This window comes from Neophocaena asiaeorientalis, unplaced genomic scaffold (genome assembly GCF_003031525.2).
Source record: "Neophocaena asiaeorientalis asiaeorientalis breed wild unplaced genomic scaffold, Neophocaena_asiaeorientalis_V1.1 scaffold487, whole genome shotgun sequence".
Classification (NCBI taxonomy): Eukaryota; Metazoa; Chordata; class Mammalia; order Artiodactyla; family Phocoenidae; genus Neophocaena; species Neophocaena asiaeorientalis.
In genome coordinates this window covers 104,452-119,402 of record NW_020173398.1, presented here as the reverse complement: position 1 = coordinate 119,402, position 14,951 = coordinate 104,452, and the positions used below count along the sequence as shown (strand labels likewise).

General features: G+C 41.0%; 1 protein-coding gene across 1 annotated transcript in view; it reads right to left on the bottom strand.

Moving 5' to 3' along the window:
* Positions 1-14,213, bottom strand: part of PKP2 (plakophilin 2) — an 86,901-nt gene extending 72,688 nt beyond the window's left edge. The window contains exons 1-3 of the mRNA XM_024747096.1: positions 14,000-14,213; positions 1,802-1,914; positions 785-1,458 (exon numbers count right to left, since the gene is read on the bottom strand). Of these exons, the coding sequence (XP_024602864.1) occupies positions 785-1,458; positions 1,802-1,914; positions 14,000-14,213 (1,001 nt within the window). The remainder of the gene's footprint in view (positions 1-784; positions 1,459-1,801; positions 1,915-13,999) is intronic.
* Positions 14,214-14,951: the final 738 nt, after the last annotated feature.

Here is a 14,951-nt window from a genome sequence, read left to right as displayed (position 1 = left end):
AATGATACCACATCATTATTTTGGGAGTTACTGATGTAATCATCCACCCATTTCTTAACCTTTCTCTTAGTGAGTTCCTCAGTTTAAGAAATTTGTGTTCCACCATTAAACTTGAATAAAGCTTAAAGTTCCAAAAACTAGATTAGTCAAGGTATAAAGTAAATAGGAGAGGCAAAGGAATGACTTTGAAACTTCAATTATTTTAATTATTCAGTATTGCAAAACAAAATCCCTCCAATCACTGATACCAGAATCAAAAAGTAGAATTATCAGGTATCAAAGGAAGGAAGAGACATCTAGAAATTAGCTGCCTTTGCTTAGCTCCATCTTTTTGTGGTAGTGTTATCAAAACAGCATTTGAGGTTCACTCTTAGCACCAGGAATAAACACTTTTGCCTTTTTCCTTCCTTTATTTCAAGGAATGATTGAGAATAATTGATGCATGCAATTATCCATTTCTTGGTCTACTCTGGAGTTAGCTCCCATTCAAAGCGTATTTTCATATAGCCAAGGGGCAGCCATCCCTTTAGCCAGCATCTAATTTGGAACAGATGGATTAAAAGTCACATTTCCCCCTGCAGAGCTGCCATACAAGCAGGTAGCTTGGCCCCCGTCCCTGAGGCAAACAGGCTAATCTGTCAATTAGGCAGCTGCCTGCGAAGTCATTGTTTTAATCACTTATCTCTCTGGAAGCCTTTCTCTGCAGCCCCAGCTCACACGGTAAGAGCTGTGGGAACAGAATGTGCTGGCACCGACTGTGCTGCAGATTGAGAAGGGGACTCACCCAGCCTGCGCGTCGGTGAAAGTGCTTCTCTCCGCGAGCACGTTTCCACTTCCTCCTGCTGCCACTTGGCCCACAGTCATGTGGGTCCTCCTCCCGCCGAACTCGGCCTCCCTCAGCGTGCGGGTGCTGTGGAAGGAGCTCTGATGCCAGGACGACCGCGCCGCCCGGCCCTGCGTGCCCGGCTGCACGGACGTCGGCCTGGCCTGCCCCGCGGCGGGCCCCGCAGTCACGTAGTTCTCCTTCTCCAAGAGGTTGCCCAGGCTGTGGCTGGTCCCAGGCCTGGGGTACGTGAGCACCACCGGCTGGACCTGGGCGCCGTCAAAGATGGCGTCGTTCACAGACCGGTACTGGTAGCGCCTGTACGAGTCGTAGTGGCGCTGTCTGCCCACCGCCCCGGAGTGGCTGAAACCCACAATTTCTGAGCGGGCGTAGCGAGGCGGCGCGAGAAGCGTGGACCTCCTGCTCTCTTGCTGCCGCGAGGTGTGCCCGGCCTGGCTTCTCTGGCTGTACTGGTGCTCGCTGTGTGCGTACTGAGCCCGCTCAGGGCTGCTGTCCGGGGAAATCTCAAGTCTCCTCAGAGGCTGCCTCAAGAGCCTTTCTTCCACTGACTTCTGAGAGCTGTACTGCGAAGTTCCTCTCCCCCAGTGACCTTCATAAGTGGCAGCTGTACCTGTCTGCACAAGAGAGAAATAAAGTTTAAATGAGGCATGAATCAGTTTTCATCTTTGCTGAAGATTAACTATTCTAGGACTATTACACAAGGTGTTGGTTTCTCTGAATCACACGGAGAAGTCAGCTCCTTTCTGGGTAAAATCTGTCTTTAAATAAGACTTGGTTGTCTAGTTATTTGCACCAGGATTTAATAAAGTTTCCAGTTTTCCATGTTGTCCACTTCTCATAATTCATTTAGGAAATGGTAATACTTGAGAACAGTAAACATTAAAAAATAACCTACAGAAGTTTAAAAATGTTTTCTTGGTAACCTGGTAACTAGGGTTATATTCTTTGGTATCCTACCTTTAGCATGTCATACGTTTTAGTAACAGGGGAACGGCCCCCAGCAAAATCATTTTCAACCAAGTGTAGATTGTAGACATATTCAGGAACACTGCTAGTTCGGTGAAGATTTCCTGTAATCAAGCATATATTAAAATAAGTGGGCCAATCAGTAAAGATTATATAACAATAATATATTTTAAATTTAAGTAGTTAAGGTCAGGACTTCCCTGGTGGTACAGTGGTTAAGAATTCACCTGCCAATGCAGGGGACACGGGTTCGAGCCCTGGTTCGGGAAGATCCCACATGCCACGGAGCAACTAAGCCTGTGTGCCACAAATACTGAGCCTGTGCTCTAGAGCCTGCGAGCCACAACTACTGAGCCCACGTGCCACAACTACTGAAGCCCTTGCTCCTAGAGCCCATGCTCTGCAACAAAAGAAGCCACTGCAACGAGAAGCCCACGCACCGCAATTAAGAGTAGACCCCACTTGCTGCAACTAGAGAAAGCCCATGCGCAGAAACGAAGACCCAACGCAGCCAAAAATAAATGAATAAATTTATTAAAAAAAAATTAAGGTCAATGACAAGTACTAGATTTACATTAGTGTTTTTTAAGTGCTAGGTTATTAACAGGACCCTTGGATATGGCAAATGATTGCAGGTTATGACAACATTCTCCACAAGCTTTTCAAACTAAAAGTTGAATTAAAATTAAAAATATTTATTTAAAAAATATTTTTTTGAGAAAAGGGAAGAAAGGAGAGAGGAGATTTTCACAAAAATCTAAAAATGTTAATTACAGTTAACAGTTCAGTAAGTCAGAGGAATACTCAAGGCAGAAACTCTGAAGCTTCCTGAGAGGATGTAGGTGAAGGCAATAAATATAATGGGTGGTGTGGTCAAAGAAAACATGGATCAGCTTGAAAAATGCCAAACCTGGGCCTGAGGCATTTGGCAACATGAGAGTTAGGCAGGAGAGAGAATCAACTTGTACACCACAAACGAATTGCCGGCTAGTTCTTAGTTTGGGGTATAACAAGTCAGCCCTTTCCTGCAGACACTGCACAGGAGGCAGCCCTTCCTGCTTAGCTCTGTGGGGCCTGCAGGGACTCTCAACTGAGGCAAGTCTTAAAATGCTCCTCTTTGAGCTTAAAAAGCTCCCAGCTTTTTGTTTGTTCTTTTGCGATCTCCCACTGCCCTACAAAAAAAAAAAAAGCCTAATCATAATAAAAGATCTCTAAAACCTAGGTAATTTCTAGTTCCCTAACTTTAACCAAAATTACTCTGTCACGTAGCATTCTTTTAGAAATCAGAGGAAAAAATAAAATACTCAACTCTTGCAGGATTGAGAGACTTGTGAAAGATGTTGGGAATAAAACAACACAGGTAGACCCTTTCCAGTACAATTGGAACATAGCAACATACTTTTCCAATAAATTGTTATAGAGTCTAACTGACAATACTTTCACAAGTTATTTTGAGGTAGAGGGGGAATGAAGAGTGTTGTTGCCAGAGAGCTAAAAAGTATGAATCCATCTCAAATTATGTTTGTATATGTGTGTTACTTCCTGGAGCCAAATAATCTGGCTGGTAAACAAGTTTCAGGCCTCAAGGGGTCCTGGGGGAGGCAGCTGCAGGCTTGTAACTGTCACCCTAAAGACCAAGACAGTTGAGTCAAGCCAGTCTTCTCCTGTTTCCAGAGGCCTGATTTCTTCTCAAGGGTTAGCATAAGGGCAGGCAGCTCCTTAATTTTTAACTTCAATGACAGAGGATGCCTGGAACCTGGACATTGAAAAAGGAAAGGAATCTTCCGTCCGACCCCAAAGCAAAGGCTGTGAGAGGCTTAAGTAATAGCTCTCAATGCCTGCCTGAGGCTCCTGCTGAGGCTGCCCAGGCTGTCGGTAGTCCCCAACTGGGGCCCCACAGTTCCTTCTCTCACACCCACCCCCACCCCAGGCTATCAGGGAGGCAGGGCTGCAAGGGTCCTGCTGGTGTGGGAAGGGAGGCTAAATGTTTAGTTTACATTCTTTAACTCACGTTGTTGCTGAGGCTGCTAGGGCATTTTAAAGCAACTCCTTACATTTCAATACTACTTCTCTTTAAGGAGCTCAAATTATTTTATTTTTCAATACTTTGTGATGCAGAGTTAGCTATTGGCATGTCCCTTAAAAAAGAGGGAAACAAATTACTTGCTTCAAATTGTGATGAGACTTAATATCGGGTTTGAACTCTGGGCTCATCCTTTCCACTGATCTCTACTATTTGACTGCACTGTGGCTCTTCTGAAATTGCCATTTATCAAAACCCTGGAGAGATTATTATTATCAGAGTTTTTTTTTAATGGGAACCAAAAACAGTCATTCTCTTTCCTCTAGAACCTTTACCTGGGCAACTCCAAATACTCTGTAAAAGTTCTTTATTTGCTGACATAAATCCTTAAAAGGAAGCTTCTCCTTCAGTTTTCAGATGAAAGAATTGAGACCGATTTACTGGTTCCCAAAATAACTACAAGGTAGTTGGTAACAGGGAATAAAATCAGATTAGATCTTTAAACCACAGACTCTCTTCCTGTTCAAGGAAAGTTGTGACTCCTGATAGTCAACCTGCAGGATGGCTCAATAGATGGTTTCTCTAGTTAAAACGCCAATCTTAAACAACAAATAATGCAGATTAATTTGCCTAGGCAGTCGTTGAGTTTGAGATCAGTATAGTGGATTAATGAATTAGCAGCTGTGTTCTAAGATTTTAAAGAAATTTTAAACTGGGTAGAATTAAAAAATAAATATTAATCAGAATGGAAACTAACCTCTTTAAGGCAAGTCATTATTTTCTGTTCAATTGGAGAATAAAACAAATAATAATATGACAGTTAAACATATAAAATAACTCAGCCATGCCCTTCTCCAAAAACAGAAATAAGAAAACAACAAAAACATATTATACATACAGGCACATACTGCTTTAAATAAATCCAACATAAAAATCCATATTTTCTAACATGGAAAATTAGAGCATGACTATATTTCAAAGGGCTTGCTTACATCACAGAAGTATGTAGGTATCTTCCCTAAGCTGAAGAAATCTGTGGACTTGGTCTGGAGCCTCCAACTCTACTCCTTTCCGTGTGTCTGGACAAATCACCTAGATTTATTTCCCATAATTCCACCTACTAACAGAGTTGCTGAGAGAGAGGTTTACCTGAGAAAGCATACATTCAAATACTTTTAAAATTGTAAAGCAACATGCAAAAATGAGATACGGTTTTAAAAAAGAATTTGGGTCACAAAATCTGTTTTCCACACATTTTCATGAATTAATCTGTTGTAGAAAGAGGGATAAACTAGTTTGCATGCTTTAATTTACACAGTGTTGTATCTAAGAGTTTTGATTCGGGTACTGAATTTGGCTTTTTCTGGTTATTTTTGATTGATCCAGCCACTGAGGATGATCATTTTGTGGTTTTAACTGGTCATTCATTTCACTTACACACTGCATAATGTGCTTTTGCTGTCTCCTAAAGAAGGCAATGATTTTTAAGGGACTATTCCAAATTATTAATAATACTGACTCAGGCAACATTATCCAAACCTTTTCTTCTAAGAACACTGTGGACATCTATGGAGCCCACTTTAAGGGAAATGAAGGATGCAGTTACAGAACTCCATCCTCCTCAAATAACAAGCAATTCAGGTCAAAGCAATTGTGGGGGCAGGGTGGGAGGGTGAGAATGAGGGGGGTTGGTTTCGATGGAAGGATTCCAAATTGCTCAGAAGACTGCAGAGGTGCAAACCTCAGGGGAAATGTAATTTTCTCTCTTTCCAATTCTGAATGTTAATCTGAATGATGTGATCCCTAAGCAGCTGTTCATGGGAAAATATCTTGATTTCTGGTCATCTATGCAAGTGTTGTCCAAAATAATGAAATATTGTTAGGGTTAAAAATAGAAAATTAATTTCCATAATCAGTTCTTTGTAGCTTTTGTGACCAGCTTTATTACCCAATTGGTTAAATTTAATATAGTTATGAAATCAAATTGACAAGCCTCTATTGTGACTCCATTACCGGTATCTGGGCACGTTTAAAAATACAGCTTCCCTTATGGTAAGTAGATGATAGAGAGTTGCTAAACAAACAAACAAGACCTTTAAATAACCTGCTTATATTAGAGAAAAGAGAGTAGCATTCACATTCAGAGAAGCATCTTTTCTTTCAAGCATCTAGCACTCTCTGAGCATAGGTGAGAAACTGATTTGGTTCACACTGAGCTTTAAAAGGAGAATGTGTAGAGATGGAGGTATAAGAAATTCCCGTGAAAACAGGTATGCATAGAAATCAGTATGTGTTCACTACCAGTACTGATTTAAATGCTACAATTTATTGTGCTCACAATCACAAGCAGTTGCCTTCACTGTGTGGATTCACAATGGTCTTTTTGATGGAAAGAGATTAGATTCTGGAAGTCTAAAAGCTCTAAAAGCTATCACTTTCTTGTATTTGGTCTTTTCACAGCAACCTCTGGGTAGCAACAGCTCTCTTTCTCCATATACCTTAAAAAGATTTACCTGACCTCTTGAAACTTATCAGAAGGAATTTGTATAGCAATTCATATTTAAATGGATCCTTAAAATAATTTACTAGCAAAAGTAGGTACTTAAAAGAAAACACAAAATATGTAAGGACCCATCAAGAACCATACAACAGGACTCCTGAGTTGCTGAAGGATTTTCCTTTGCCTGTGTGGGCATATAACATAGAATTCATTTTCCTGGACTTAACATTAAAAATATATATATTTCTTTTATCTTCTTCTGTTTTTACTTTCTAAGAAAAATGATCAGATATTCACACAAACCGCAATTCTACAACCTTGTGTGCAACTCAGGTAAGCACTTGCTCAGGCTGGAAGAGGAGTGGAATTTGTTGGCTTAAAAAACTATAGTGAAAAATTGTTTTAAAGCAGACCAAAGCCTAATAATGTTTTGCATTATTGAAAAATTAACAAAAAATGTGCAGTGCTGTAACTTACCAGTTAAGAAAGCTCACATAATCAACCATGAGGAACAACTCAGTGTACTGAGCGTACAGTTGGAAAGTACTGGCTATGAGTTCTTACAAAGTGGAATATGGAGTCAGTGTTGGTAGTACAGTGGTGAGCAGAGCTGGCTTCAAACAAAGTTGAATATGCCAGGGACAGACCAACAATCCTAGCAAAAGGTCCACACACTCCATGTGCCACTGTGTCGCTAAGTCAATGGCTATCACCCACTAATAATATACTAACTAGCCACCAGAAGTCCTTATTTTTCAGGAGCCTCTTATGCAGTTTATGACATCAGTTTATAACATTTTGGGGGTAATCCTCAAATTATTGCTCTAGATAACCACAAAACACATATTTAAAAGGCCCTTAAAAAGAAAAAAAGGCCCTTTTATACTGCAGGTGTCTATATCATGTATTTTGTTTGAGTAGCCAGAATATGTGATCATAAAATTTGTGATTATAAACTGGTAACTTAGCACACTAGTAAAGCACTAAGTTGGTATACCCTGGAGGTTTCTAAATCTATATGAATTCCTATAATTTATCACCTTACTTTGGCATTCTTGCCAATTCATTTTCTGAGATACCTCATAATGATCACTTGTAAAACTTTAGAACAATGACAAATAGCACATTATACTCACAGTGATGCAACTAATAGTCAAAAAAGATGAATTTAAAGAACTTTTTGCTTTAAAAAACTTGCTATAGGTTTTTGTAATGACTCAAGACATGATATTTCCACTGCCCCTCACTTGACAGTACTAACCTCTTCTCTCCCAACTGATACATAACTGCTGTCCCTTCTTTAAATCCACCAAATCTGCCAAATGTATTTTCAGAAAACCCCTGCATTTTTTCATGTTTTTCCCCTCTGAAACATCTTGTGCGCATCACAGTGATCAAATCTTTAACTTGGATCAGGATGGATGAGGGACGGCTGCCTATACAGGGGCACAACTGAACTGAGTTTTGAGTGGCGTTTAAGAATTAACCCAGCCAAAAGAAGGGAGAGAGGAGTGAGGGCAGTAGGGGGTAGGGATAGGAATCGAGCAAGATAAATCACTGGTGTTTGGTTGGGTGTGGGAGTAGTGGTGATAGGACCAAGTTTGAGAAGATGCAGGCATGGAGAACTTGGAATGCCATGCTGAATAAGGATTTCGCTCCTATAGAGAACAGCAAGAGACCGAAGTAATTTAAATCAGGAAATGATGTGCTGAGATTTTAGAAAGTTTACTACCTAGGTGAGGAATGAATTGGAGTGAGGCCAGATTTACCTTCTTGATATAAAGAATCACATATTTTACTACCATTTCTGGCACAGTCCTTCATCAGCACCTCACAAGTTAATGGTTGATTAGTCAATATTTCCTTGTACATTAAAAATATCCTAGTTATACACATTCAGTTTGCACTTAATCCTTCAGGCCTACACCTATCCTGTGGATTACCACAGTGGAGCCAAAACGTGAAGATGATAGCTGCATGTATGCTTTTGTCTTGGAGTGGATGGAAGGTGCTCAAATATTTCCTACTGTTTCTCTGTCATTCTGGGAATATAGAGAGAAAAAAAATTTTCCCCCAAATGCAGGCAGACGCTAAGTGATTAGAAAAGATGACTATGTTCGTTGTGGCAAGGTTGATTCTACATCTGCATAATATATATTTACTGTCATTCTCTTATCTGTATGGCTTGTGTTTTATCTGCAATATTTTGGTATTCTATAAGTTCCTATGATCTGTCAAGAAAAGTTTCCATTTATTTTCCTCCTTCAAAGAAAAAGGTAATCAAGATACAATAATTCGGATGTGATCCTTCTCACCCGTATCCTGTGAACATATTCGTGAGATTTAAGATAAAGTGGGAATAATTTATTAAGCTTCTAATGAGCAGTATTTTCTTCTGGATATCAAGGAATTGCAGAACTTTGATTATGATGCTTTGGCCAATTAATATTGTTAAGCCTAAAGCTGATTACTCCAAGAAAACAAATATGTGAATTCTTTTAATGGTAATGGTGAGCTGTGTTTTCAAATGCTCAAGATTCTTTTTTCTAAATATGCCTTTTCATTTAAGTCTACACAATGATTGGGCTCCCCAGCTCATCTTTAAGCACTTAAGAATAGAGCAACGGTTTTTATGTCCTATATCCAATCACCATTAATGGCATAACACAAAATATACACAATAGATTTTTCAATCATTCTATTATAAGAGGACCTGAAATTCTGCTTATTGTTCTTATATTAATAAGTCAGGGGAGTGAGATGGCTCACTCTAGCACAAAGATTAAGTTTTCTACTAATTGTGTCTATTCCCACTTGCAACACTCCTTTTACTGTTTACTTCCCTAGAAGGAGTATGGTATTTATGTCTTCATACATTTGTGTACTGGCACAAAATAGTTGGAGTCCAACATTTATCTCAGAATTGTATAACTTAAAATTCTTGAATGTCATCTGAGATAGTATCAAATGATCTTATTACAGACAATATTAATCAAGTCTGATATATAAATTCCAGAGGTTTTAGCAACATATTTGTTATACATTATTATCATAGATAGGTTGTCAATAATATGCTTGCTCTCAGAAAAGAAAAAAATAAAGCTTTTAATAATTTCTATTGATCAGACCAGAAATTCAATGAGTGTAAAATTAATGTTGACTATTTGAAGATAAAATAAATATGTATGACCTTATTTTAACACATAGGGGAAAAATTTTAAGCTGATATCCAAAACAATTAGGAGAATAAGCCAATGTGAACAACAAATACCTAGAATATCTAATTCAAGTAAGCTGTTCCCATGATTGGAACTTACTAACACAGGGCATAAATAACATTAATGCAGTCTTTTAAAAAGCCTAAGTGAACAGTTGTTTTCTCTTAAGGAAATTTCTTGCACCTTATCTGGAACACATAGAGCAATGTACTTTTATAATCAAACACTGTTAATACTTCCATTGATTCTGAAGCACCACTACTCACGCCTTCACTCAAGACCTTATCCATAAAAGATGTGTTTTCACCATTTCTAGGGGAGGGGAGTTAATTTTTTTGTAATCACCATGCTGTTAACATTCTATTTCCTTTGACTTATTATAATCAGAAGAATTTCTAAAAAAAAAAAAAAAGGCACTTTTTTTTTTTTAAGTCATTGCAATTGATCTGCTAGACACTGGCAGACAAGGAAGTACATTAAATCATGTAGCACTACTGACATTTTACAATCACAGCAGCATGGCCATGTCCCTGCCACCCCACCATCTAACTTTTTTTTCCTTCTCTCTTGATTTCTCCTGCTTTCTAAATGACCAGTCGCCTCGCTTCCAGAATTGCTTCATTCCTGGCATTCCTTTTTTTGGCAACAAATAATTCATACAGGATTTAAACAATGTCTAACTCCCCCCTACCCCACCCCGGGCCTCTGCCCCACAAATAATACCTATTAATTGCCTTTTTTGCTACCTTAGCCAATTTTCAGTCTTTTCTCCAAAATTCCTTCTGATTACAGATATTCAAAACATCTTGGCCAGGAAAACCATTTAAGTAAACAGCATGCCTTTGGCTGATTTCCAAAGAAGCTGCAAATTTTATTAGGATATTGTTCATTGTGTTTTATACATATTGTATACATACAATAATTTAAAGCATGACTTTCTTCCTTACCCAGGCACCCAAGGGGGAACTGTTGTAATAAGTAAAGTAGTAGTACTTTCAAAGTAAATGTAATAAATAGAATATGGACACTAAAAATTCTTCCCTTTTCTAATACTGCACTTGCAATTCTTAAATGTCTTCTATGTGATTTTTATAAAAGAATTTTTAAAATTTCCTACAATACAGACTCATCTCACAGTGCTGCTATACACCTCTGTTCCACACACCACCACCACCCGCCCCCCCACCCCCGGCCCCAAGAGTTACAGCCAATTTTAAAATGTTCAACACAATCTAAAATAACAAAAGTTAGAGTAATTTACAATGAAAACCATTCACTTATATAAAGGCATTAGAGAGAAGTTGACAGCTTAAAGACCCTTGCAGGGTATTTATCAACAAATCAGTCACATTTATCTCATCTCTGTTTTCAGCATATTATCTGCTGCCTCAATCTTACAGGTATGTCAACAATTCAGAATTCTCCAGGTCCCTGGAGCTAACAGCAGTTAACACCAGGGTCATTTCTTCCCGGAATTTATGTTGATACAGGATTCTTTCCAGACCAGCACTGTTTCAACAACTGCCTGTCTGTTTCAACTTTAGAGACAGGATAGTAATACGGAAATAATAAAAACAATACTCACAACCATTAGGAGCCCCCAAACCTTTTCAAAGAACTTTAATTAAACAACATACACAAATCACCCCTGGTAATTGTTCCATGGTGTGTTAATGCTAAATTCCTTTGAAGCTGATTTCCCCTTTGAGTCTCAGAAAGCTGAGGTTTGGAGTAAGTAGGTGTTGTTTGTTGCCTTATCTCTCTGCCTGGCTTGCACTTCTGTGTAGGCTGAGTGTATTTCAGCTTGTGGGAAGCTCCTGTTGCAATAAAAATATTTCAAACACTTTGTTTCTTAGTTGGACTCAAGCAGTTGCCCTAAGCATTGGAGCAGAAGCATCATGACAGTGCCCTTTGTTCTATCTACGATATCAATTCTGTGAACTGTGTAATATTCCTGCTGTTCCCTCCTAGAATGCTCTTCCTCCAAACCCTTCCCTCTGTCCAATCCTACTGAATTTTTGAGACCTAAAATCCCAATTCCTCCAAGAAGCTTTTCAAAATTCCCTTCAGCTAGTAGTCTAACTCATTCTTCTAAACTCCGTAATTCATTGGCTGTTCTTCCTTTGGGTAGCTTACCATTTTTTATTTGATAATGCATTTTTTTAGAGAGAGCATTTTCCTTCTACAGACTTTGAACTCCTTGCTTTAAAGCAAGGAGAGTGTATGTTTAATTCAGCACCTGCATAGTGCCCTGCGTGAAGAACAGACTCACCTGATAGTTCCTGAGTTCACCAAACAACATGAATGTGCCATTGTCAAGAGAACAAATCATGTGTGGGTTTGGGACTAAGCGTCCAATAAATATTGAGAGACTGACACATTCTTCATATGTGAAATGGATCTGCATATCTATCTCATATAATTGTTTTAAGGATATAATAAAATGCAAACATATTCTTGAACAGGGTCAGGCACATATCAGATGCTCGGCAATGCTCCCTTTCCTTCTGTTCATTCCCTGCATTTATTGAATAGTTGATGTCTGGTTGCTCTTCCTAGCCAGCCATTCTCAGAGGGTAAGAAAGGATATTTCAGGTGCATCCCTTGTGTTCCCCTATGCAGAAGCAGCTAATTTGGTTTCAGTTTGGCACTGGACCTGCACAGACTAAAGGGGTACAATGACCCCACTGGTCAAAAATTGACCTCAGTTGTCCTAGGGTCTTTAGTCAGACTCCTAAATGTAAATATACGTTCTTTTTTTCCATGTGCTGTGGCAGTTCTGTGTCACTGAGACCTCCCCAACTCTCTCAGAACTATCTCAGTTTTATTTAAAGGAAAATGGAATGGGGGCTTAGAGAGGCTTAAGGTTGAATTAAAATCCCACTTTCTATTAATTACCAAGAAGCTTAACAATATAGCTGATGAGTGGTTTAAAAATTCAGGCTTGGGAGTTTAAGTACTACCAGTTTTGCTACTTACTACCTGTGGGAAATTGAGTGTTACTTAACTGCTTAGTTTCCTCATCTGTAAAATGGGGATTAAAGCACCCTACCTCACAAGCTTTTTTTTTTTTCTTTCTGGAAACATAAGTAACATAATGAATGCAAACCACAGAGTTCAATTCTTGGCACATAGTAGGTACACAATTACATCAACTGTAATTATTAAACATCTCTTTACCTTTCAAGTATGTAAATATTGATTGCCTGATCCTTTAAAATTCTTTTACATAAATGTAAAACAATACAGCTTCGCAGGGTCTGCTGTTTTAAATCTCTGATCTGGTCTGCAAGCATTTTTCTTTTTCCTAATGGGTTCTACATTTGCCATTTCTCGAGTTAACTTCCTAGAGAAACAGTTCAACATTGCAGGAAACAACTGATAACCCAACTTAACTGTTTAATTTCTTTCCTCTCGTTTCCATAATAAGCCTAGAATACTTTTATAATGAAAAAATAAATTAAACAACTAGTAAAAGAATTACTGAGTGGCTCTGATCATCTGACTTTTAGCAGGAGAGAAAAGATATTTCACGTTCTCTAATTTTCATAACTGGTTTGCCATCTTCTTCCCCTTCCACCTCCTTTGACTATCAGTTACTAATATAGTGTTCTTTGTGTGTGTTTGTGTGTGTGTGTTGTTTTAACTCTGTTCACCTCCAAGTTTAATTTTTCGTAGATACCACAGCTGTGCTCACGAGTGCGTTGGCGGGGCGCAGCAAGGCCGGCGGGGCTGCTGCCGGCGGGGCCGAAGTCCCCTTCTTTCTCCTCCTTCTCGTCACCCGTGGGGTGGGGTGATTGTTCCCCAGCCCAAACTCTCCTACCCAATCTTTTCACTTCCTAGATCAACCACTCGCTCAGTACACTGGGTGGAGTGCCCCGAAGTACCTGGGCGAAGCACCACAATCGCAATTTACAGGTTGTAGGAGCGCCAGTGTTTTCAGGTTTTCTTTTAAAAAATATTTATGGAGGTCATAGATCCTTTAAATTTTTAGTAAAAGCTAGGGGCGCTTTCTCCCAGAAAAATGATCATACCAAATTTCTGCAGAGAATTTCAAAGTATTTACAGACTGCCGGAGCCTCCAGATGAAGTCCCCTGGGGTGGGGGTGGGGGCGGGGGGCCTAGGGGAACAGGTTAAGAAAGGGAATCTTGGACTGAATTCTTTTCATATATATATATATGCACTTAATATACGTAGATACATATACGACACATCTGAGTAAGAGTTTGTTTTTAAAAACAGTGCTTTCCCAAAGTAAGCTGGTCTGAGTCTGAAGGCGCGACTGATCGTACAAAGGGCCGGCGACCCACAGGTGGGCAGAACATCAGTTTCCGCACCCTCAGGAAGAAGCGAGTCGAAGCAACTGGGCGCTGAGGGTGAGGGAGGGGGAGGGAAGGGATAAGGGGCAGGGTGGGGGCGGTACAGGGCACAGCGGGGCTCCACTCACCGTTGCCCACGAAACTGCGGCCCTTCCGGGCCAGGGTCTGCTGCACCTGCTCCTGGATCCGCAGGCTCTTGACCGCCTGGCCGCTGCTCCCCACCAGCTTCAGCTTGGCCTCGGAGGGCAAGGCCAGGCTGGAGCTGTCCAGCTGCCCCAGGATCTGCTGGCCCAGGACTGTACGGATGTAGCCGCACTCAGCCGAGGAGCCTAGAGCTGCCATGGGGCCGGAGCTGGCGACCAAGCCACGCGCCTGCCGCGAGACCTGCGGGCGAAGCTGCGGCGGAGACCGGGGCACTGGTGCGAGCCCCGCCCCACCACGCCGGCCCCGCCTCCGGCCCCGCCTTCGCGCCGGTGAGAGGCCAGAGCTGCGGCGAGCGAGGCCTCGGGAATCCTAGCGCTGGGCCTTCGCCCGGGAGAGGGGGCGCGGCTCCAGCGCGGCAAGCGCAATCCGCCAGGGAGCTGGGCCGGGCGGGCCGCGCGCGCCGACACCTGACTAGTTGAACTCCTTGTAGGGAAACGGGAGAGGGGCGCAGTCCGCCCCAGGTCGTGCACACTCTCCGAGTCACCACCTCGGATCCTGTGGGCCGGGGCCGCGCACCGCTCTCTTTGCCTCGCCCGGCCTCGGTTCAGCCCTCGAAAAGGATGTGATTTCCGCTTGATTGCTCAAGGGCCGACCTCCAGGCACGTGCACCCTGGAGAGTAACTTCTGTTCTTGGGCTGGGGTTTGCCTCTGGGATCCCGGAGTGAGTAGTCTATCTGGTTAGTCAGGCTCTGTCAGACTGTTCGAAACATTTCGTGGACCTGGGGTGAGAAGGGGCTATTTGGTCAGGCGGAAAAGGAAGTAGGAGGGAAATGTGCCAAGAAGATGTCTTGTGTAAAATAAGACATTTTAAAAGTGTTTGTTTGTTTTGTTTTTCCTTTAGTACAGTTTCAGGGACTGTGTCCTTTTTTGCACAGA